The sequence below is a fragment of the Ictalurus punctatus genome, chromosome 5 (assembly GCF_001660625.3).
Source record: "Ictalurus punctatus breed USDA103 chromosome 5, Coco_2.0, whole genome shotgun sequence".
Taxonomy (NCBI): Eukaryota; Metazoa; Chordata; class Actinopteri; order Siluriformes; family Ictaluridae; genus Ictalurus; species Ictalurus punctatus.
This window is the reverse complement of record NC_030420.2, coordinates 6,607,318-6,632,467: the sequence shown is the minus strand read 5'-3', so window position 1 is coordinate 6,632,467 and position 25,150 is coordinate 6,607,318. Positions and strand designations below refer to the sequence as shown.

General features: G+C 39.7%; 4 protein-coding genes across 8 annotated transcripts in view; all 4 read left to right on the top strand.

Moving 5' to 3' along the window:
- The first annotated feature begins 526 nt into the window (after positions 1-526).
- Positions 527-8,565, top strand: eif2s2 (eukaryotic translation initiation factor 2, subunit 2 beta). The gene is made up of 9 exons (XM_017467680.2): positions 527-686; positions 2,080-2,257; positions 2,559-2,659; positions 2,900-3,032; positions 3,605-3,705; positions 5,045-5,193; positions 5,292-5,348; positions 5,456-5,541; positions 7,558-8,565. The coding sequence occupies exons 1-9, from the start codon at positions 672-674 to the stop codon at positions 7,731-7,733; spliced, it is 996 nt and encodes a 331-aa protein (XP_017323169.1). The 5' UTR covers positions 527-671; the 3' UTR covers positions 7,734-8,565.
- Positions 8,566-12,572: 4,007 nt separating this feature from the next.
- On the top strand, positions 12,573-17,074 carry LOC108265406 (cytochrome c1, heme protein, mitochondrial). The gene is made up of 7 exons (XM_017467681.2): positions 12,573-12,728; positions 13,857-14,047; positions 14,156-14,282; positions 14,689-14,846; positions 15,404-15,564; positions 16,096-16,196; positions 16,738-17,074. Exons 1-7 carry the CDS (start codon positions 12,579-12,581, stop codon positions 16,840-16,842), a joined length of 993 nt encoding a protein of 330 aa, XP_017323170.1. The 5' UTR covers positions 12,573-12,578; the 3' UTR covers positions 16,843-17,074.
- A 401-nt stretch (positions 17,075-17,475) lies between these two features.
- 143b1 (14-3-3 protein beta/alpha-1) lies at positions 17,476-20,152 on the top strand. The gene is given in 6 exon segments (NM_001200759.1): positions 17,476-17,548; positions 18,932-19,232; positions 19,390-19,513; positions 19,609-19,772; positions 19,854-19,949; positions 20,046-20,152. Coding segments are annotated over 5 exon segments (735 nt in total). The 5' UTR covers positions 17,476-17,548; positions 18,932-18,938; the 3' UTR covers positions 20,103-20,152.
- A 1,672-nt stretch (positions 20,153-21,824) lies between these two features.
- The window catches only part of pabpc1l (poly(A) binding protein, cytoplasmic 1-like), a 15,760-nt gene continuing 12,434 nt past the window's right edge, over positions 21,825-25,150 (top strand). For 2 of the 5 annotated variants that reach the window (XM_053680147.1, XM_053680146.1), the window contains exons 1-4: positions 21,825-21,982; positions 22,895-23,097; positions 23,773-23,966; positions 24,634-24,749. In XM_053680147.1, the coding sequence (XP_053536122.1) occupies positions 22,905-23,097; positions 23,773-23,966; positions 24,634-24,749 (503 nt within the window). In that variant the 5' untranslated portion in view covers positions 21,825-21,982; positions 22,895-22,904. Of the gene's footprint in view, positions 21,983-22,894; positions 23,098-23,772; positions 23,967-24,633; positions 24,750-25,150 lie in introns of those variants that run through there. The other 3 variants (XM_053680145.1, XM_017467679.3, XM_053680148.1) reach the window with 2 other exon arrangements.

Sequence of the window (25,150 nt, the reverse complement as noted above, 5' to 3'; positions counted from 1 at the left end):
ATACCAAACACCAAAGGTGCGAGAAGCATGTTACATTCAATAAATTTGTAGATACTGCAGTTGTGTGAAATCTGTCCTAGAGTCCTTTAGTTTGGATATGTGTAAATGCGCTTCAGATACACCCTTACATCCCAAAATTGGTCAGCTGAATTCAAGGTTTTTTACAATAAAGAGAATCACTAACTGTCATGGCTTCCTGGAATGACGAGACAGTGATACTACAAACAATATTATATTGTTGTTTTTATAAAGTCAAAACAGAGATAGCTTGACACGATTGGCATTGTCGGGGTTTTAGTATTTTCCCTATATCATGTTATAAGGTGATAAAAAAGTATTTTTTTGTAAATATAAGAACGTGCAATATTCCACAAAGCTGATATCGCTTACACGCTGATATCGAACCCACTCGAATTGTGGCAAAATCAGACCACAAGGGCGGTGGCTGAGTTTGTCGGAATAGAGGTACGAATGAAACATTTGGGCCTAACCACGTTTTGCGTCGCCGCATTTTGTCGCGTTCTTGGCGTCATCACCCCCCGTCGGAAGCACGCATGCGCACTCGGGCTCCACTTGCTGATGCAAGACACTTATGGTGAAGAGGTTTTGTGCCATTTAGCTGTTTCTTGTCATTAAGGCGCTTTCGAAGACACCAGTTTGATATAGCGACCATGTCAGAAGACGAGGTGAGTTGAAACGAGTCTGTTTATCGTTCTTTAGTCCCGGGTTTCAACGAAACACAAATGAATGTGTTACACCATGACTTTGGGCCTTATCAGGTAGCTAACTAGTACGAGAGCTAACTGTGCTAACGCACAGTGTGCTGCGTTTATTAGCTGAAAGCTAACAAATGGGTCTCGTTTCACCCGAACCTCTGTCTTTCATAAATAAGCAGTTGGTTATAATGTGACATTTGCAGCGCTGATAAGATATTTGGACCGGTTTGTTTCTTCCTTCTCATGTAGCACGTGTTTGATCCATTTCTGAAACCCATAGAAGCTCCTATTCAATGGGTAGCAACCTCGTTGTCTTTACAAGAGCACTGGAATAAAGTTGGTTTGACGTTAGATATTCTATATTCTATCTCTATCTATCTATCTATCTATGTATCTATATCATCTATCTATCTATCTATATATATGTATATAATTAGTGTGTGTGTGGGTGTGTGTGTGTTTGCTTGTTCATCTAGGTGTCAGCTATAATGCACACCTCTTAGATTTTTGATATTTAACAAAATAAACTATTAAATCGTATATAAATATTGTCATGTATTTTATTACTGCATGGGCTCATACACAAAATATACCAATGTTTAAAGCTCAATAGCATTTGAAGGGAATGACTTACAGTCACACAACTAATTGTAAAGTGTTCAACTAGGTGTCAGGTAGATTTCTGATATTTATTAAAAATAAGCTATTAAATCACATATAAATTAGATATGAATTTCACTACCGAATGGGCTCATACACAAAATAGACCATTATTTAAAGCTCAATAGCATTTGAAGGGAATGATGTAGTCATGATCCCAACTGTAACAGCACACTAAGAGGTGTGCATTATAGCTGACACCTAGATGAACACTTTACAGTTGGTTATATGACTGTAAGTCATTCCCTTCAAATGCTATTAAAGTTAGAATCGTGTTTAACAACGTCACATGTAACTTTAAAGACGGTCCCTTAATTTCCGCATTTCTGCGAATATCGAACGTCCAACTTCAAACCAACTTTATTCCAGTCAGGAAAGCCCCCCCACAAACACACAGTATACATATCTAAACAAGTACACGTAGTTTTAGAAACCTGTTTTGAATAAGGCTGTCCAAATCTCAATGGCTCTGTACGCCTTATAAAAGTGCATTGTTTAGTATCAGAGCTCTGAAACTGTATATTTAGATATCAGCATCATATCTATAAATGCAGAAATTGGATTCACCTCTTTTAGGTAGGTATGACATTATTTATACACGTGTGTGTGTGTGTATGTATGTATGTATATGTATATATTTATATAATATATATAAAACCACAGTCATGCTCAGGATGTTGAAATTGGACTAATTATTTTACAGATCTTATTCGACCCAACCACGACCAAGAAAAAGAAAAAGAAGAAGAAGCCCTTCATGCTTGATGAAGAAGGCGATGGAGTCAGTGAGGAGACGCCGCCGGCTGAGCCTCGTGAGGCCGAGCCCGAGGCAGGAGAGGAGCGCGAGGTGGAGCCTGAGGAAGAGGAAGGGAAGAAAAAAGGTGCCAAAACTAAATGCTGTACCCTGGGTCATGCAACAGCCCCAAAACTGCTTTCTTTCCTCTTGTGTATTCTTATAGAAATGCAGTGTAAACCTGTTTGAAGCAGGATAAGGTTAGCACTAGGCCACACACAAGACTTAGAATCGTGTTCTTGAAACTGAAAATGTATTACGGAAGATTTCTAGGGTTTATTGACTTCTTAGCTGTACTGTCTAATCACGTTCAAGAATCTAGGATATCGAGTTTTGTTTCTTTTGATGGTAATGGAACGATGGGGAAACTTGGGTTTGCTCCTCCACAGAGACCACAGATGGCTTAGATGACTTAAATTTCTTCAATCAGAAGAAAAAGAAAAAGAAGCCCAAGAAAGTATTTGACAACGACATCGAAGAAGGCATGAAGGTCTGTAACTGTCTCGTGTCAACAGTCAAGCCACAAATAATCGAACTTTCCATCAACCTAAAATCGCATAAGGCAGAGTTGTACTGTGGTTTCATCACTTAGTGATGTCCTAAGCTAGTGAATCAACTTGATTCAAGCCTAAACAGAAGAAGTAGAGGGAACATCCACCTATACATGTGCAGTAATCTAGTTAAGCTAAAGATGAGGAAATAATTGTGATTTATCGGTTTGGCCGAGCAGGAGCTGAAGATTGATGGTGAGCAGCCGGAAGTGATGGAAGATGATGACTTGGACCTGATGTTGCCGGCAAAGAAGAAGAAGCCAAAGAAGGTGGAATTTGTCGACGAAGGTGATGTGGCTGAGAAAGATGACGGTGAGCGAGCATTTTGCTGTACTTAATTATGATTTTCATCATTTAGCTGTTAGTAAATTCAGAGCATCTGCATGTCTGTGAAGTTTTATATCTTGAATTAAACTTAGTAAAGAGCTTGAGAGTTTCAGTATGAAGAGCTGTGTCTGTTAAATACCCATCGAAAGAGTTATGTAGAAAGAAAAATTGTTGCCAGATAAACTACAAATGTTACCATAAATGTAAACTGGCTGCCAAATTCTGTTCTTTATCAAGCCATCATCATTGTATACCATGGAAGTCTTTCCTTTTCTATCTTTGCCAGCTTTGTTAGAGTTCTCCCCTCAGCTTTGCCCTCTTTGTATGAATACGAATACTTGGTGAATTGCAAACACAAGAAAGAAGTATCCTTAGACTTATTGTGTGATTTGATCAGTTTTCCCTGCACTATTAGTGTTTTTCATCATTTTGCTACATGTATAAAAGCATCCTGTACCTGAGTTTCTAAAACGGTGCCATGCATATAATTTCTGATATGAAACTCTGTATGTTGTGATTCATTATCTGTTTCTCTCTCTCTCACTCTCTCTATACAGCTCTGGAGGACGATGAGAGTAAAAATGCCGACGGCATCACGTTCAGCTCTCTGACTGGCCCAGCTTGGGCAGGCTCAGAGAGAGACTACACATATGACGAGGTACATACACGCACGTTCTCCTAGTTCGTGTGTTTTTTAATGTAGCCTCTGGAACTCATGGAGCCAGCTGTTTCCAAATGAATTATGTAATTCTGTAGACTAATCGCATTATGTGAACAGTTTTCATAAAAACAGGTGCTTGTACAGCAGAGCATTCTGATTCTGTTCGATTGTATTCCGGTATTTCCTTTTTTAAAAGTAAAATAATGTTGGCTGAGGAACGTGTATGGCTCAAAATCGTGCTCGTAAAAAATTTTTTTTCTTCCATACATTTGCTCAGAAGTACATCAGTGGAAAAGGGTAAAAACGCACCTTTTAACAAGTGCATGCCAAAATCGTTCCCACCAGGATTTTTGCAATCACAGAAATGAATGCAAAATCAAGCAAACTCTACAATATTGGGAGGAGCTTGCAATTTTTCAGAATGGCTGCAGATTTGGGCCAAGACGTGACATGTGACATCATCACAACGCTCATTCACCCCTCTTCGATCCACAGGCATCAAACAAGAGTGCAGCTAAAGGGTCTCATTTACCAATAAACATCACTGCGAAAAGGCAGTGCAAAATTTTTTGTGCTTTTGCCAATTCAAGTAGTTTTCTGCCAAAAAAAGCACTAAAACTCCCCAAACGGAGAACCTGGAGCCGGTGTTCTGTCGATTTATCCTACCTTGTCAGATTTTCCTACCGTAGCACAAAATTTTAGCTATATCTATCCATCCATCCTACCACATCGAAAAATCCTACTGCAGGTTTCTGCTTCGCGTCTGTGACTATGTAAAATATTCAGAGGAACTTTGCCGAAGATTCTTATTACGCAATGGTAGGATGATCTTACAGTACAAAATACCTGATCAGATTGTACTACCAGTATAAAATAAACAGTTGAGTGATTTTACAGTGCAAAATACCTGATCAAGTAGTAAAAAATTATGGGCGTGTTGTTCAGCGTGACAAAAATGACGCAGTATTGATCTGCGCATGCACAGTAAGTTCCCGTAGGACTATCTGACGAATAGGATGAAATGTCAGGACGCCGGCACTAAAAAATTGTTCACATAATTCTAGAAAGATTTAGTTTAAAATGTTTTGTAGCATTTAGTGCTGTCATTTGGCTCAGTTTATCAGCTTGCATCTGCTGACAAATGCTGTGATCCAAAATACACAGTATGTTCGATTCACTTTCTGCAGCCGAGTCGATTCGGAGTCGACTCACTTTCTCCTTACAATTCTAAACTGTGCTGGAATTCTGGACTGAATCCACTGTATTTGTATTTATATTTTTTTTTTATGTATTTGTTTTTCCTTTCTCATGGTCATCTGTGAATGTGTGTCAACAGCTGCTAAGTCGCGTCTTTAACATCATGAGAGAGAAGAACCCCGACATGGTGGCGGGAGAGAAGAGGAAGTTTGTCATGAAGCCTCCTCAAGTGGTGCGAGTGGGAACAAAGAAAACCTCCTTCGTCAATTTCACCGACATCTGCAAACTGTGTGTGCATCACACATCTCCTTGTACAGTCCTTTTCACTGTGTTTGTATTATGATAAATATGAGAGTCTAATAGTTTGTGTTTGTGTCTCTGTGTAGGTTGCATCGACAGCCAAAGCATCTTTTGGCTTTCTTACTGGCTGAGTTGGGAACGAGGTAAACACGGATATTACATATCGTGCCAGACTACATGCTTTTTGTTTTGTTTGTGTGTTCTTGTTCCACTGTAATCCTTTGCATTAATGTAAGTGATGTTTTTGCAGCGGTTCTATAGATGGAAATAACCAGCTGGTGATCAAAGGACGATTCCAGCAAAAACAGATCGAGAACGTCTTGAGAAGATACATCAGTGAGTCAAATAACGATCCTCAACGTGTCGCAATTTGTGGGATGTTTCATTGAAATGTGTGAAGAGTCAGTCAAAGCTGTGTTCATAATAGGTGATCTTTATGTATAGATATTTCTGTGCTGATGTGGTTTAAACACACACACGGCACATACTGTAGATATAACAATCCTGTTACCACTGAGGTCTGTTCTGTATTTGATTGTACTGGCTAACCAGCCTAAGTAGCTATCTAGATGACATCATTGTCATCGTCATCATTAGTAGTAGTACTAATAATAATAGATGAATTTGTGACCAACTTTGGTTTGGAGGACGAAAATGAAGTGGTGCTAATGCAAACAGACAGACCAGCACACAACCGTCTGTCATTGTTGTTTTCACCTCCCCTGTGACATAGTCCATATTATTATAATGCATGTCCAATCAGCGGCTGCCTTAGCAACACTCCCAGGTTTACTTCCAGTCAGACAAAACCAAGCTCCAGTTTACTTGAAATTGGAGAAAACAGTAAAATGGAAACTGCTCACCAAGCTGACAGGCTTGAATTCAGACAACAATGGCACATTTATTTGTGATATTTTGCTATATTAAGACAGTGGTAATAATATTTCAGGTTACTCTGGCTATTACACCCTGTCTCCCTAACAATGGTGCCAACCTTCTTTATAGTTCTTTCTGTGATGGCCTTAATGCCAAATGGCTTCCTACCGGGTGTAATTATGTACTACATAGGATGTAACATCTGCAGCATATGTAGTACATTTATATGGTAGAAAATAAGCCATCTATGTTTTTGCTTAGTCACTTGCTGCTGAAACTAAAGAAGTAGAAGTAATGTTATCTTTTTGAAAGAACAGTTATGGTATAGGGAGCTTTTAATTTAATTCCGTGTAGCGGTCTAATGCCACTTTTCCACTGCGCGGTACGGCTCGGCTTGTCTTGACTCTGCTCGCTTTACGTTTCTGAGTTTGCTTTTCCACTTCGGTTTAGTGCCGCCTCGCATATGTGCCATCTTACACTCGCCTTCATGCAGGGATAATGTATTATTGAAGCCCTGTACAAATACAGTCAGGCCGTATTCCAAACACCTTTCCTGTTCACTGAACATTCACCCTATTGAAGATATAAAATAACGCCATTCTAGAACCTACGTAGTGCTTGATATGGTCACATTAGCGACAGGAGTGATTCCGATAAATGCCTGTTTAGAAATCGGTAACAAGCGAGATGCAAACATTTAAGACCGAAAACTTTCTTGTGATTTTATCTGTAATGAGAGAAATGATGCATTAATTTTCAATTAATAGAATATTAACATAGGCAAAATATGTATTAAATGACACATTTATTCAGGCATAATACAGAACCGTTCGTTAATGGAGAATCCATACGATACTGTACACCAGGGGGAAGATACCGACTGCTCCCTCAGAGGTCTCACGTGGCTCACGTTTAGGCTCGGCTCGCTTGGAACCTCGACTGAGGTGGTACCAAAAAAAAAGTACCAGGTACTATCCACAGTGGAAAACCCCGGAAAATTCAGTCGAGCCATAAAATAAAAACTGTACACCTTCAATATTTCAAGTTGATTTGTCGTCATGATAAACCTAAATTATAATATGAACTTCTGTTATGATGATTTATAATCTAAAAAAAAAAATCTACTTTTGCTCAGGCAGTAGTGACTAAAGTTGTTTCTGTGTTAATGATCATCTCTACACTTCCATTTATATCTTTACCGACAAGGTGGGTCGAATTATTCAAGGGTGTGACTTGTGTAATACAGCCAGCATACTGAGTGTTACACACTGCCCTAATAATCTTTCCACTCCTAAGCTGTCTGTATTTCTGATACAGTTTCTGGCTGTGACTTGATTGGTCAGCTGATAACATGCTTGACATCACATAGCACCTTTTATTCTGAGCTAAACATGCTGACTCTTTTTTGTAAAACAGCTGTTTTCATCATAACTACGATCTAACAACTTATTTTTGTTCTCCGTTTGAATTTTACAGAGGAATATGTGACCTGTCATACGTGCCGCTCTCCAGAGACCATCCTGCAGAAGGACACTCGGCTGTACTTTCTGCAGTGTGAGACATGTCACTCACGCTGTTCTGTGGCCAGCATTAAAACAGGCTTCCAGGCTGTCACGGGCAAGAGAGCGCAACTGCGCGCCAAAGCCAACTAACGCGGCGACCTCTACACTTTCTGATTCTCCTTTACATTACCAAACCCTGCGCTGCCCCATATGGCCACTTCAACTGCTCAGTGCTAGTTTATTCTCAGTCATGGATTTTTGGAGTGAACTGGTGACAAAGTTTAGAGTGGATTTTTTGTTGTTGTTGTAATCTAAAAAGAAAACATTAAAGTATAATAAGCAGAAGGGCTGGACAGCTTGAGGCACCGGTTTAATGAGTCACATCGTCTCTCTTTCTCAGAAAGTTTCCAGCTATTGATTTAAGAGTACTGTGGAAGGGGGCCCAGAGCATTTCAGACTTGTTTTATTTGCACATTGGTAGCAGATTTCGTTCTACTGGTTTGATTTCTTTGCAGGAATGGTGTAGGTGGAAATCTGGGCGAGTGACCTACGTGCTGTCTGCTCTTGGTTTTTAAACAGAACCACATCACAGACCTTTATGATGACTGAGTTAGCTTTTTTTTTGTCATGCAGGGTTTATATAGATTATATTAAGTGTATTTGATTCAGCCTCGAATTTGGAGAGCTCTGCTACCTCTGTGACAAAACCCCACTAGGAGTCTCGGGCTATGGCTGCTGACTGCTGCGCTTAGGATTTTGGTTGTTGATTATCACACAGTTTAATGAATGTGACATCCGCATATTTGTTTTGAACATCTCTACAGAACAACCCTGCAGCAATACAGGGTTGTATGATTGTGCAGGTCATTTTAAAAAATAATGGGGCAGGAGATATTACAGTGCAGTGTTTCAGATGAAAGTAAGATGGGTGTCATTGTTTGTTAAAACTGATTTTTTAATAAAAATGTACTCTATAACAATATCTCTGCATGTATACTGTACCTGACTGTGGTTATCAAGCTTTTGCATTTTACATTTATGGTATTTGACAGACACCCTTATTCAGAGCGACTTAACATCTATCTCATTTATACCACTGAGCAGTTTAGGGTTAAGGGCCTCTCAAGTGCCCAGCAGTGGCAGCTTGGCAGTACTGGGATTTGCATTCACGACCAATCACTTGTCCAACGTCTTAACCACTGAGCTATCACTTTCCTCGCAATAGCTTCTGCAGGTTGTGGGCAGGGTTTTAGACACCAACGATTGAAGTCTAGTTTTAGATAAAATTGAGTTAACTGGATTCTTTTTCCAGTGAAATTTCAAAAGAGCTCATGGGTTTGGTCTGGGTGTTTAGGCTTTCTCCAATAGGTGTACAATTCAGTGAACCCGTAATGCCCTGTGGGTGGGGGTGGGGTCATCCTGGAAGATAGCACTCCCATCAAGATACAAATGTTTTAATAATAATATGAAGCTGATCAGTTAGAAGGACTGTTCCCTCTAATGGGATACAAAACTGTCGGCAGAATGCCCCTACAATAGTGTGCGTGGGACAGTTGTTAATGAATCTGATCAATACTGCCTGGTCCTACACTTGATAAATTGCACTACTGCAGCTATTATTTTGTTTGCACCTGTTCACAATATTTCTTAACAAACTGTTCTGTTTCCCAAAATGGAATTTGAGTCATTTAAACCACCATGACACTGAGCAGGACAAAGGAGTTACTGAGGACAAAAGCATGAATGCTGTACATGAGTCACACAGTGTCGTGTGTGTGTGTGTGCACCTAATACACACCAATGTTCAGGAATGTGGCCTTTTTTCGTCCTGTGAGCATCATGTATGGCTGGCCATGTGAAAGAAAAAAACTGCCCACACCTATGACTCTTATTTGGTCCCGTGCTGGGGTGGTACCCTTCTCCTGAGTACCTTTTTAATATTCAATGTTTAGTTTTTCACCTGGAGATATGCATATACAGTCCTGTGAAAAGTATTTGCCCATCCTGATTTCTTCTGTTTTTGTGCATGTCTCATACTAAATAGTTTTAAATGAAATACAGTATAAAACAAAGGCAACCTGAGTAAACACACAATACAGTTTTGTTTTGGAGGGGGGTTTGAAGCAAAAAACGTTATCAAACACCTATCACCCATGTGAAAAATTAATGGCCCCTTAAACTTAAAATCTGATTGTGTCTCCTTTACCAGCAATAACTGCAACCAAAGCTTCTGATAACTGGAGATCAGTCTTTCACTTACTTCCAGGACTAGGATATACTCCTATGATTTGGATTATTGTCTTGCTGCATAAACCAGTTGTGCTTGAGTTTCAATTTATGGGCTGAAGACCGGACATTCTTCTTTAGGATTTCCTGGTAAGTATTGCAAGTTGCCCAGGCTCTGAAGCCGCAAAACATCTCCACACCATCACGCTTCCACCACCATGCTTGACTGTAGGTATGGAATTCTGTGTTTGGTTTATGTCAGGTGTAACGGGACCCCTGTCATCCAAACAGTTCCACTTTCAATTCATAAATCAACAGAACATTCTCCCAAAACGTTTGAGGATCATCAAGTGACCTTCCTTGATGGAAGACAGGCCTGTAGGTCCTTTTGATGTTGTCCTTGGCTCTTTTGTGACTTGCTGGATGAGTCTTGGAGGAATTTTGGAAGGTCAGCCAGTTCTGTGAAGATTCACTACTATTCCAAGTTTTTCTATTTGGAGATAATGGCTCTCACTGTGGTTCTTTGGAGTCCCAGAGCCTTTGATATAGCTTTGTAACCCTTCCCAGGCTGATGTATTTCAATCACCTTCCTCATCATTTCTGGATTTTTTTTTTTCCATTTTGGCATAGTGTGTTACTGGGTAAGACCTTTTAACCAACTTCATGCTGTTGAAAAAGTTCTATTTAAGTGTTGATTTGATTGAATAGGGTTTGCAGTAATTATGCCTGGTTGTGTCTAGTCCAGCTGAATTCCATTATGAATACCGTTTTATAGATTTTGGGAATTAGAACTATGGGGGCAAATACATTTTCACAGAGGCCCTGCTGGTATTGGATAACTTTTTTTGTGTCAATAAATATCATTTAAAGACTGTTTTGTGTTTGGGTTGCCTTTGTTTTTGTCTTAGATTTTGTTTTAATTTCTTAAACAATTTTGTATGAGATATACACAAAAACAGAAGAAATCAGCACAGCACTGTATACTATATACCCAAAACTATGTGGCCCTGACCAATCATACCCATATGTGTATGTTCAACGTAACATTCCGGATTTAGTCCCCCTTTGCTGTTATAATAACCTCCAATCTTCTTGGAAGACTTTCCACTAAATTTTGGAATGTGGGTGTGTAGATTTGCCCATTTAGCCCCAAGCGCATTAGTGAAATAGGGCACTGATGTTGGGTGAGGAGGTCTGGCAAACATTAAGTATTCCAGTTCATCCCAAAGGTGTTCAGTCAGGTTGAGGTCAGAGCTCTATGCAGGCCACTCCAGTTTTTCCAGACCAACCTTGGCAAACCATGACTTTACAAACCTTGCTTTGTGCACAAGGGAATTGTCATGCTGGAACAGGTTTGAGTTAGTGATGTAATTCATGAATGATTTGTTCATTTTGAACGAATCTTTAATATGACTCGGTAACAACGAGTTGTCTCAGAGAGTGATTCGTTCATTTTTGGCTGCGCATGCGCTGCAACATCCCCATAGGTTCTGAACAGGAAACAATGATCAGTTCACCTCTCAAGTCTTTGGGTTCGAGTCGTTCGTTCATCACGTCAGTACTGTGATCCAATTCATCCAACTGTGATCAACGTTTGCATAAGTACTAGATGTGTTGGGGAATTTAACATGTAACATTTTATTATATTCTGCGGAAATGAACAAAATGACTCGGGGGGGGATTTGTTCATTTTGCTGAATGAGATTCAAAGATCCGAGTCGGTTAAAGGATCTGAACTTCCCATCACTGGTTTGGGTTAGGCCGTGAAGGGACATCTTACAGGTAGTGGAAACCATTAGAATTTCTATGATGGTTGGGGGAAGGCCCACATATGGATGTGAAGGTCAGGTGTCGGCATATTTTTGGCCATAGAGTTACCCTTCAGTCCAACTGACATATTTTTGACCACAGAGTTAGTATAATTTACCTTTAAAAAAAGATAGAAGATACATTACAATTAAACTATAATTACTTTTTAAAGTAAAGCTTTAAAGGTTGACTATATGCACTTTTTTTTTGGTAAAATAGGTTTAGGTCACCAGATTGTCATTTAAAATCAGTGTCAGCACAGAACAGCTGGGGAGTTTCTCAACCCAGAAATAACACTGAGGTTAAAAAAAAAAAAACCCCAATACCACCAACACTGTTACACCTGATACACTCATACCAGTACAACATCCCCTTATATGCAAGAATCCTCCTCTGTCAATTTTTATGGTAGACTATAATTCTTATGTTATGTCTATGATGGGCACACAAAAAAATCATTGAAATGGAGTATGTAATACCCTGTGAGTGCGGAGTTTTGCATGTTCTCCCCGTGCTGCGGGGGTTTCCTCAGGGTACTCCGGTTTCCTCCTCCAGTCCCAACACGGGCATGGTAGACTAATTGGCATGTCCATATTGTCTGTAGTGTGTGATTGTGTGTGTGAGTGTGCCCTGTGATGGATTGGCACCCCGTCCAGGGTGTATCCCACCTTGTGCCCGATGATCCCTGGGATAGGCTCCAAGTTCCCTGCGACCCAGTAGGATAAGTGGTATAGAAAATGGATGGATAGATACTCTTAATCGTTGTATAACCTCATAATAAATGTTTCTCTCTGGCTTTGGGTTTTTTTTATTTAATTTTATTATTAAATTTATCTTTGTTGTTGTTCTGTACTTGTTGATAAAAATTTCATGTAAATTGTTTTTGGCATGGATTAAAAAATGATTTATATACAACCCCTGACCAGCCATTACTACACTGTGTGAGTGTGAGAGTCCGCCATGAAACCGTGGTGTGCAGTGCGCATGCGCACAGTGAGCTCGATTACGCTGGCCGGTGTTGGAGCAGAAATGGCGGCGCTCCGGGTGTGCGTGTGGAGGTCTACCTCGAGAGCTTTACTCCATTCAAAACATCCAGCTCAGTTTACTCGAGTGAGTCAAGAGATTTAAACGCTCAGATAACAATTTTGAAAAACTGTCGCGACTTAGCCGTAGCGTTGCTAATGTGCTCTGGCAGAATTCACAAGGTCACATTAGTCACATTTTACTCACAATGTCATTGTTACCAAATATGGGGTTCTTTTGCTTGTAGCATTTAGAATGAACCACGTTTACTCGTTATATATTTATCTTTATTTATTTATTTGTTTATTTTTATCTTATTTGTCATCGATGTGTGCAATATGTCTGCGTCTGTCCTGTTCAATAGGAGACGCTGACATTTTGGAAAGTTAATTCATGTCTATATATAAATTATTACCTGAAGTGGATTGTATTGATGTTACTTCAAGTGTGTACTCGAGCTGTCTTACTGAAAACGTGGCAAATGCTTAGACACTATGCTATAAAATCTCCATAGTGCAGCTGGACATGCAGAAGACTCGACTGTTGCACCTTAGTAGCTAATGATAACCTGGTAATGAATGTAAATCTGACCTTCAATCCAAACTCAGGTGTTCAAGACCCCCAGAAATTCACCATATGATATATCACGTGCTATTTTATATATATGTATATATACTTACGTGCTTAGTAAGTTCCAGGATTGCTGTTTGGCCTGCTGTAAGATCTGCAAGTCCAGCTTTGACCTTGATTTAACTCTTAAGAACCACTGCTGGATATTGGCTCAAATGGTGGATGAATATAGACATTGTTGTAAACAGTAAAATTAATTATCCTTTTTTGTAGTAATATCAAAATAAATAATTTTAGGGGTCACAGCTCCAGGGTCTCTGGTTTGAACCTGAGTTTGGATTACATATTGTACACTCTGTGTTTTGCATGTTCTCTGGTTTCCTTCCACTATCAAAATTCATGCAGGTAAGTGTACTGTGCCAAATAGCCCCTTTGATGTGTGTGTGTGTGTGTGTGCGCGTGTGTGCGCGCGTGTGTGCGTGCACACGGTGCCCTGCGATGAAGTGGCATCCCACTTAGTTCTAATTCTCACCTCACGTCCAGCTTTCCCAGGATAAGCTCCGCATCCACTGGGAATCTGACTAGTGTAAAGCAGTTACTGAAGATGAATGAATGAATGAATGTGAAATTTTCTCTGATTTCTAGGCAAATATATCCTTTGCTAGTCTGTCCAAGGGGAGGAAAGCTGCGATCTCTACTCTGGGTGTGTTGACAGCAGGAGGAGCCGGGCTTGCGTTGATTTTACATCAGTCAGTGAAAGCCTCTGACCTGGAGCTACATGCGCCATCTTATCCATGGAGCCATGGTGGCATGCTGTCTGCTTTAGACCATGCCAGGTACACTTACGCTTTCTCTAATTTCTCTGTGGTGCCATTATGACAGCCATCGTTGATTTGTAATCCTATTTGCCATGCCAAATGAGTTTTGTTTCTGCATCTTCACAGTATCCGACGTGGCTACCAGGTGTACAAGCAGGTGTGTTCAGCCTGCCATAGTATGGAGTACCTGGCCTTCCGTAACCTGGTCGGAGTGTCGCACACAGAGGAAGAGGCCAAGGTCCTTGCTGAGGAAGTGAGTTTTAAGGCTATTTGAGGTTTATATTTGATTATAGTTGGTTTGTGCTACCAATTTTATTTATTTATTTATTTTCGAATGGAGCGTGCTTGCTCACGAGAGACAAACGATCTCAGAGATGGCACTTGCCACCGTGGATACAGGGTTAACTTTTCAGGATGTTCCTTCACTGGAACTCATAAACAGGACATGCCTCTACGAGCATACTTCTAGGAAAATGAATGATCACCTTTTCACCAGTCAGATTTTTGGCATTAAACAGTGCAGTGGAATAAACACCTATTGAATCAATTAAGTGATTGGAATCATTGAATGTTACCATCTTTACCACTACATCTCTTTATTCTGTTTGAGACATCCATAAATGCTTTAATTAACTCACTTTCTTTCTCCTCTTTCACAGATTGAGGTAGTAGATGGTCCAGACGAATCAGGAGAGATGTTCACTCGTCCTGGGAAACTGTCTGATTACTTCCCAAAGCCGTACTCCAATCCGGAAGCGGCCCGTGCCGCTAACAACGGCGCTCTTCCACCTGACCTCAGCTACATTGTTAATGCCAGGTAACACTGGCACTTAATCTTCTCAGTGCACAGAAATCACATCTTTGCATGTACAGAAAATGAGCATGTCTTTGACTCATCATGTAGCTATAATACAAGTTCTAATTGTCAAATATAAATGGAATAATTTAATAGGACTACATTAAAATAGGACTAGAACTTTTTTTTTTAACCTAGATGAAGTGCTACACCTCAGTTACATTCAGTTTTTGACCCATTGACAGTGCGTTAAGATTAACCCCTGTATGATGCGGAGAGAAGTGAATCAGTTTCTTAACGCTGTGTAGCATTTCATTGATAGTGAGGGACTCATGTCTCATGCATTCCCCATGTTTCTTACTAAACGGTAGCAAATTTGATCATCAGTGAAGCACGATGTCTGGTTTGAGGAAAAAAGTACTTGTCAAACTGTTATTCATGGTCATAAGCTCAGACATTTGGACCATACTGTAGCTTTCATTTCTTTTGGCAATGTGAATTGTGTCTGGTTTTCTTGAGTATGATGCAGTTAGTAATGTGAATGTTATGTAGTCATTTTGTACGTGTGTACACTGCAGGCATGGCGGAGAGGACTATGTTTTCTCACTGTTGACTGGTTACTGTGATCCCCCTGCTGGTGTGCCTGTGAGAGAGGGACTCTACTACAACCCCTACTTTCCTGGCCAGGCCATCGGCATGGCTCCGCCCATCTATAATGAGGTCTTGGAGTACGACGATGGTGAGTTTTTTCTACAGGCAGGCATGAAGGAAGACCTTCACATGATGCTCAGAGTGAACATCTGGCCGGAGGAATGGTGCCAGTTTGGTCTAATGCCAAGCTTAATTTGGGGAGGAAAGACAATGTGAAAGCTCATTTTGATTAAGATAGCTAGCTTGAGTTCCTAAATGTGTTTTAGAGAATTGCTCTGTGACTAAGCTTATTTTTCCCCCCAATATTAGGACAAGGATGAATGCAAAATGGAAACTCGGCTGCTGTACATTTCTTCAAATAATAAAACAGCTTAAGCAATGTTGTCTTTTGTACTGCAAATTTTACCTTGGACTGTGTTTTAGTTAACTTAGCTGTTATTGTTTGAAGGCTTTGCTTCAATGCCCTGGCTTTTACTGCTAATATGTTAATTGCTTCCTTGATCAAAACTAGTGTAGTAAATGTATGGCACATGAATGGAAGTATTCAAAGTAAAGATGATGTCTTTATGTACAACTGTAGAATTTCACAAGAATTGATAGGGCTTTTGTCCTGTTACAGGCACGCCAGCCACAATGAGCCAGGTGGCTAAAGACGTGTGCACTTTCTTGCGCTGGGCAGCCGAACCAGAACACGACCAGCGGAAGAAAATGGGCCTTAAGGTAGTACACGATCTCTTGATCTCTTAAAGAAGGGAATTAACACTGCTTTAAAATGTATTTCCAGAGCTTCTTCTGAAGTATTTGTACAGGGAACTCCAGAATCATTGTTAATATTGTGAATACTATTATTATGAATATTAATTTTAACTGATTACATCTATATTTTTAAAGATCCTATGAGAAAAACTATTAAATATTCACCATGGTGGTGACCATAGGGTATGCACCTTCATATTCTTACCTTAGAGAAATGGAGTGTGGTTATAGGCAATACAAATACTATTATATTGCCACACATTTTGAGAGAAAATACTTTTTTTAAAGTTCTTTTGATAATGGTTTTGTTAAAGGAACAGTAAGCATTTTTTTTTCAGTTGTTTGAGTTAAAGATTTAACTGTTTGTAATTTCTTTTGTAGGGTATCAGTCATTTTTTAAATTCACTGTTTTTAGAGTAAAAAAAAAAACCCACCCTTTTTTTGCTGCTGTATCTGAACTTTGTAGAACTGTGTTTCATTATAACCATATTTCTTTCAATTCCAGCTGCTTATGGGTTCAGCAATCCTCTTGCCGCTGGTGTACTATCTGAAGAGGCATCGATGGTCTGTACTGAAGAGCAGGAAGATTGCCTACAGGGCACCAAAATAAACCTGAACCAAGATCAACTCGGACAAGAATTTGCATCCAGTCTGTCATCTGCTTTGTACAAAGGGAACGATTTCAGACATTTCTAACAACTCCCAAGAGTAAAGACTATCAAAACTCGGTTTAATGGCTCTGTGTCAGCCGACAGACCAGGATGGTCAGTTATGATATACACATGTTCATGTTAGTATGTAATATCTTGGTGTGAATCTAATAAAATGTATTTTACAAAGTGTTCTAGTGTGTACACTTTTTTTGTTGTTTAGAATTTTACAGCAAGGCTGACCTCTAACTGTCCTTTTAATACAATGAAGTGCAATATCTCTCGTTCCTGTGCTCATAAAGTGCACTATCTGGGAGGGTGTGTAACAAATGCAAATGTTGTCTCTGGTTAGGGAAACCGAGATAATGCATCACGTGATTATACTATATATATATATATATATATATATACAATAACTATAATATTCGCTCAGAATAATACACACAAAGACATTTCGTGACATAGATAATCAATATATACGAGTTCAGTCGTTTAAGGGAGGGTGGAACAACCCCGCAGTAAAGCAGGGCTGGCCCAGTTTATAGGAAGCGGATGTGTCAAGTTTAGCGGAAGTGGTACAGCCCAGAGACTGAAGAACGAGAGGAGGACGGACACTCCAACCTGAGCTTTCATAGAGAAAAAGCGGGACTAAACCCTATCTTAACCGTGAGTTTGCTTGCTTTTAAACGATAACAACATTAAATTCGTGTTTGACGTTGCTCGTCGTGGGTGTCTGAATTATAAAAAAAAGAACTGAATGGCGGACGTTAGCATTAGCTCGCGAAAAGCGCTAAATGACTAGCGAAACGACAAAACGAGGGCTGAATACAAAATGGCTTCCTGCTCGGCGTTTAAACGCCTTACACAGAGTATGAAACAGCGCGCTGTGCGTCATAACTAGTGGATTTTACAGTTAACACTGAACCATTTTAGTATTCCAAGGTTTTGGTTAGCTTGCTAGCTTATTCAGTTAACCAGTGCTCGTCAAAAGCGAGGCCTCGGTCTTTCTCCATCAGTGAAAGACCGCAATGGAAAATTTCGCCATTACCATGCGAAAATATTTTCAGAAATGACCTCAGACGACGTGTTACGCATATATAGTTAGTTTCATACAAAGCGAGACCGCATTTCCGCACATTCTGCGAGCTTTTTATTTTATTTTAAAGCTGGTTAAATTGCTAATGGCGATTAGCTCGCTAACGTCATTGTAGCCAGCTAACTAGGCTGTGTATCTAGTGCATCGATGAGAGCTGGGCCTTTGGGATTAACGTCACGATTCGAGTAAAGCGTTCTGTGTTCTCGAAACGCGAGAATATCTCGACGCGAGAATATCTCAACACATCATGGCATTATGGATGGTAGATGAAGTATTTTGTGAAGGATTAGGGGTCGGATTGCTAGCTCCTCATGTCAGTAGCTGCTTATATCCTGTAAGGTGTGCAGGGCGCTCCATCCTGTTCATTAGCAAGCGAAGAGAAAAATGGATAACGGAGGCGTTGGATTTAAGTGGGTCGTGTCCTAATTAGCTAATCTTTAATATTTGCTTTAGGAAATAACTCTTACATGAGAGCGGAAATGGAAATTGTCCTCGATTCCGCTCTTTCCTCTGCATTGATCTCCACAAAAATGGATAGTATGGAGGAAGGGGGGAATCGTTTATTACATACTTACCAGCGCATAATGTTATTTCTAATCAGGATTCACACTTTAAACGGGTTCTGGTCATGATGATCTCCTATGAGGAAGTGTGTGTATATGAAAGAGAGAACACGTCACACCACTCCCCAGTTTTGTTTGGTTTCCCGTATTATTTGTGATCAGGATCAAGAAATCGTCATTCATCCTTCTGAGGCGAGACCTCTTATCTAAAATTGACCTTGCTTTCACTAAATTACCACTAGATGGACCTCACCAGACATCTTGGGGAAAACACCTAAGCAGTATGAAAGTAGCTGGAAAATCAATATCAGTTAATTTAAAAACAATTTAACAAGACGGTACAATCTTGACAGCTCGATTTTAACGCCGTTATTGTGTCCGTTCTCGCAGTCTGACGATGGACAAGAGCGACCTGGTGCAGAAAGCCAAGCTCGCCGAACAGGCGGAGCGCTACGATGACATGGCCGCTGCCATGAAGGCGGTGACTGAGGGCGGCGACGAGCTGTCCAACGAAGAGCGTAACCTGCTGTCTGTGGCCTACAAGAACGTGGTTGGTGCACGCCGCTCTTCCTGGCGTGTCATCTCCAGCATCGAGCAGAAGACCGAGTCCAACGAGAAGAAGCAGCTGATGGCACGCGAGTACCGCGAGAAGATCGAGAGCGAGCTGAAGGAAATCTGCAATGATGTTCTGGTAACGCTGGTCATACTTAACAGTAATCTTCGTTATTTTGCCGTGATTTTTAAACAAGCTGTTCAACAGGGAGGGGGAGAAGGTTCTTTTCTTATTTGAATGACCTTGTAAATGCTTGTTAACTGTAATTCTTATTAACTGTAATTGTTCTCTTTAGGGACTCCTGGATAAGTATCTCATTCCCAATGCCTCTCCGGCTGAGAGCAAGGTGTTCTACCTGAAGATGAAAGGCGATTATTATAGATACCTGTCTGAGGTTGCATCTGGGGACTCCAAGAGCTGTAAGTTGATGAGTTGTTGAGATCCAAAACAATTGGTGTAGCTTCCAATGGCTTAGGGATTCGGGAGACGTACAATTTTGATTTTCTTCACGCAGCTACAGTCGATAACTCTCAGAAGGCCTACCAGGATGCGTTTGAGATCAGCAAGAAAGACATGCAGCCCACACACCCCATCCGGCTTGGTCTGGCTCTCAACTTCTCTGTCTTCTATTATGAGATCCTGAACTCACCCGAGAAGGCCTGCAACCTTGCCAAAACGGTTCGATTTCATGCCAGTTGTATTCATTTCCTAAACAGTTACAAAACGATTGTCTTGTTAAGAAATTAATTTATTTTTCAGGCCTTCGATGAAGCCATTGCTGAGCTTGACACCTTAAATGAGGATTCCTACAAAGACAGCACCTTGATCATGCAGTTACTAAGGGACAATCTTACCGTAAGTTATTTAGTGCGTGTTATATTCCAACTTCAGCTTGTTGTGTTGTAGTATTTTGTAACTTTTTTTTGTGTGTGTGGTTTGTCATTTCTGTAGCTGTGGACGTCGGAAAACCAGGGTGACGATGCAGATGCGGTCGAGGGAGAGAACTAGAGGAGCCACACTGATCTCCAAACACCCACGCGCACACACCCCCATCTTACTTAAAAATAAATAAATAAATAAATAAATAAATACACAAATGGCTTTCTCCAAAACGATCCCACCTACCCTGCTTTCCATCCTCCAACCTTTTTCCATCAGCAGCCTGCTCCCTGTACCGACCCTCCCATGCTATCACCACAAGATGCACCCAAAGCAAGACACTCTTGCACAGGCGCCGGGGGCAGGGATTTGAGGGAGGGAGGGTTTGCAGGGTGACGGGTCATTTTCAACAGGTCAGCTCATTTTGTTTGTGAAATTCAACACGGTTGTACTGAATATCAGATCCATATTTGTTAAGTGCATGAGTGCGCGTGAGTATGTCTGTGAGACTGAGTGTATGTGTGAGATAGTGTGACCGAGTTGTTCATGTGAGTGTGCGTGTGTGTTTTGGAGTCGGGGGTTATAAACTCTAAAAGTCCTTCCTAATGATTCCTCTTTTTTTCTCCCATGTTTTCCACCTTAGCTGGTTGTGCATTTTCATCCTTATTTTTTGTTACGGATTTTTTTTTAGTGTAATTCGTCATGGTATTTGCAGGTTTTATTGTATGGTTATTAAACTGGCAGTTTATTTTCACCAAACACTGTAATTTCTTGAGTTTTGTATGGTTTATTATTATTATTATTATTATTATTATTATTATTATTTTGGGACCTGTGATGCTCTGCCTCTCAGCTTGGATTCCTGGTTTCAGTGCTGCAGTTATTCACTGAAATCCCTGTTCAGACACATGGTCAGTGGGCCATTTCATAAAGTAAATGTCTGAAAATTGAATATCAGTATAAAATGTGTATTTATTTATGATACAATGCACCCCACCACACACACTTATGATGACTGATTATGATAACCATGAGGTTGTGATAGACTTTAAAATCATCTGGTTAGCATGCTTGTCAAGTAGCTGCTTAAAATAAAGATTAAGTCACTGAATAAGTTAATTGTAAAAATAAAAAATATAGTGCAAAGGTATGATGGGTGAAAAACTTTTATATACATCCATAAACAGCTATATATAAATAGCTGTTTATGCATGTATGTGTATAAAATGTTTTTTCACCCATCATATCTCTCTCTCTCTCTCTCTCTCTCTCTATATATATATATATATATATATATATATATATATATATATATATATATATATATATACATACATATATACATATATATATATATATATATAAAAAAAAATAAGAAGAGATTCGGAAACAAAGGCTTGCCGTTCAGACTCGTTGACTTTCCAGACGCTTTAATATCTTGTTCCGCAATCTCCAACGTTCACTATAAGGCTGCATCATGAATCCCAAATGGCGTCCTCTAACAATGCACTTTATAGGATAGGAAGTGATGGTCTCTATAGTGCACTGCGCTGTTCGATAAGGAACCGGTTGGGATACGGCCTTTTTGCCGTCTCGTTGAACGCTGTTGATACAATCTCCCCTCTAGTGGACAAATATGAGAGACTCACAAAATGTTTTTGTTTGTTTTGATTTTACAGTGAATTATACAAAAATCACGCCCTTTATAATGCGTATATGTTTCCTATTTTATATTTTTCTGTTAATAAAAGTGTCCAGTACCCTCCCTTTCACACTTAGTCTTGGAACTATTTAACGTCAAGGACCGATATTCTAAATTGCGACGAAGTTCCAGCGAATGGCGGCGGTTTTAATTAGCGGTGACGCGGCGCGCATTGATTTGACAGGTGTTTCAAGACAGTAATCAAACAAACAAACAAACAAACAAAATCTTTACCACAGAGTCGGCGCTGCTGCTTTGAGGAAGAGGAGGACCTTTAGTACCATCTGTGTTTCTCACACTGGAAAAGGTGATTTATTTTAAACAAGCACCAAAGTATTGTTTATAGGCGTTTTGGGTTCTACTGCGGCTAAAAACATTAGCTTAACAACATTCAACAACGTTTGCTTTAGAGTCCATTTTATTATAATTTTTTTTTCAGTGAGCGTTTCGAGTTCGTCTTTTGCCAGGAATCGTCACCAATTAAATATTTTTAGTATTATATCCTGTTTAGCAAGCATTTTCATTATATTTGCGTTAATTCAGTGGCGCGATGTCGTAATGTCGATCAAATAACTAATGGAAGCTAGCGTTAATGGCCGCCTGAGATTAGCCGCTAACGCTAACAAGCTACAAACGGTTAATAATTAACTGATTAATATTGACTTATGTATTAATAAAGAAGTGAGTACTAATTACAGTATAATAGGTGGGTAATTTAATGGAGACTTCATAGTAGAGATTTAAGTTTTATTTTTACGCCATGAGAGTTGTGTATAAGGATCACCAGGTAGTCTGACAAGGGTTTGTGCGCACGCGCACTGTATTTTATCTTCTATAAACTCGTGCTTCATTTATTTTAATGCTTGAGCCCTTTTGTGATCATAAGATTATGAGCTTATCAAAATAGGTTTTCTCTACAGGACAGGTTAACACTAATGTAAATATTTTACCCATAGTTTTATCCTTTATTCCATTATACCATTTACCATTTTCTCATAAGGTCACAGTAATAAAGTAAGCAAAATAGTTTTTTAAAAAAAACGACCTTGTTTTCTTTTATGAAGTTATAGTTGTGCTTGGACATCAGCACAAATCCTTAGAACACCTGTGGTGACTGATCTATTGGTATTAATCATAGACAACAATTGATTCAACTTTATCCTGTTGAGGTTGTGTAGTGTATGACCTTTTTATAATGTGTGTGTATAAACCCTGGCAGAGCTTTCAGGATGAACAGCAGTGGGCCGGTGTACCCTTTGGCCTCGCTCTATGTGGGCGACTTGCATCCTGATGTCACGGAGGCCATGCTATATCAAAAGTTCTCCCCTGCAGGACCCATCATGTCCATCCGCGTGTGCCGGGATATCATCACCCGCAGGTCCCTCGGTTATGCCTACATCAATTATCAGCAGCCTGCTGACGGTGAGTGCTAGCACTTCCTGTTTGATCTAGGCCTGTAATTATTTAAGTGTAAGCTTGTCATTTTAAATTGTTGCAAATTATCTAAATTATATCTATATAGTAGTGTTACAGTTCAAATGATGAGCTAGTCTGAATGTTCCATGGTATTAATCAACAACTATTATAAAATACAAAAATATTTTTAAAAAATACACTCAGTATTTGTCATGCTGTTAAACTGAGAGTGTCTGTGAGGAAAGCCAGCTCATTGAGCATAAATAAATAAAAACTAACTAGCAGTTTGCAGCACTGCCTTGACAAAAATAAGATGGTTGTTTCATATAGAAATGGTCAGCAGTGCCATGCTCTTCTGCCATGTTGTAGGCACTTTTTTTTGCGTATGCATTTTTAATGCTTTTTATCTGCATTTTGAAAGTCAACAGTGAGGTAACCATCCAGTGAACACCTTGACTTACTGTGAAATCATGACACTGTAACACCCATATGATATTGGTTTGCCTCTAATTAAAGAGTAGATTACAGAACCTTTGGGTTTTGCAAGGAGAAAGCATCAAGACTTTGATGCCCCGTGTCTGAAAATGGCTCTTTTCCAAGATGGAATCTTTTATAGTATTAAGGTCACCAGTTTTCAAGATGAGTTAACTGACTGAGAGCTATTGTTCTGTTCTGCTGCAGCTGAATGTGCTCTGGACACGATGAACTATGAAGTGATAAAGGGTCGTCCCATCAGGATCATGTGGTCGCAGCGAGACCCTTGTCTGAGGAAGTCTGGAGTGGGGAACATCTTCATCAAGAACATGGACGAGTCGATCGACAACAAGGCGCTTTATGACACCTTCTCTGCCTTTGGCAACATTTTGTCATGTAAGGTCAGCGTCAGACAAGCTTTCATTTCAAGTATTTAGCTCAAGTAAAATTTAGGCTAAGACACTAACATGGGTAATTTTAAGAACACATCATTTATTACTTTTGTCCTCACCAAAACATGTTTAGTACATGAAGCATCACGCCACATGAAAGGAGTGGAAAAGGACTGAAAATGCTAGCGTGGCCTTTCAGATTTACCCATGTTGGTGTGAAGTAGACTTTGATGGCCTGAATCTCTGTAAAGCTTTTTCATAATAAATAATGCGCTATATAAAGAGAAAAATTAGATTATTGGATACATCATACCCTTAAAAAAATTCTACATTGATTTACAGATGTCCAAGTCTGATTTAAAAAGTTATAGAATTTATGATGAATCATGTGAGACAAGTCATAACAAAAGTATTTTCTCATTCTCTATTCTGTACTAATTGGGTGGCGAAACATAAAGGTACAGGCTATCAAGTGTGCTATTTTGTATGTTAGAAGATGGACAAACTTGGATCTGTACCCCAGAATCAATCGTGTTATATCTTTGGGGGTCTAAAGATTCCCACCCCTATTAAATGGATACTATTCATGTTTTTAAATGTAATCATGTACATTAGAGTTCAAACATTGCAGTATTATGATGATTAAACATATTTGTCATATTGTGTTCCTTGATAGGTGGTATGTGACGAAAATGGCTCGAAAGGTTATGGATTTGTGCACTTTGAGACACAGGAGGCAGCGAAGCGAGCCATTGAAACCATGAACGGCATGCTCCTGAATGATCGCAAAGTGTAAGTGCTGAGTCTTTATGCACTTTGGTCTACTTGCACACCAGGCCACTCCTTAAACCAGTGTTTGTACAGATGTGCAAAAGATGCTTAATTTTCAAAACGGCAATAATTTTCAGCTGCATAAATGACTAGGAAAGTCTTGTTTTTTCATTATAAGCAGACTAAATAAGAGAGGCATTCGGTAGTTGCAAAATTATCTACAGAGCATAAATCGTATCTGGAATTACACCATTAAAATTAATAATTAATATCATTCCCCATTACCTCCCTCAGCTAGTTGAACTTGAGTTGGATAGGTGCAAGCCGTGATTACAGCAAGGTCAGTTTAACATTGTAAGATATCTTGACCCTTTTTATAATAACCTACAGAGTAATTGGTGACAGCTGACGGCTCGCATAAT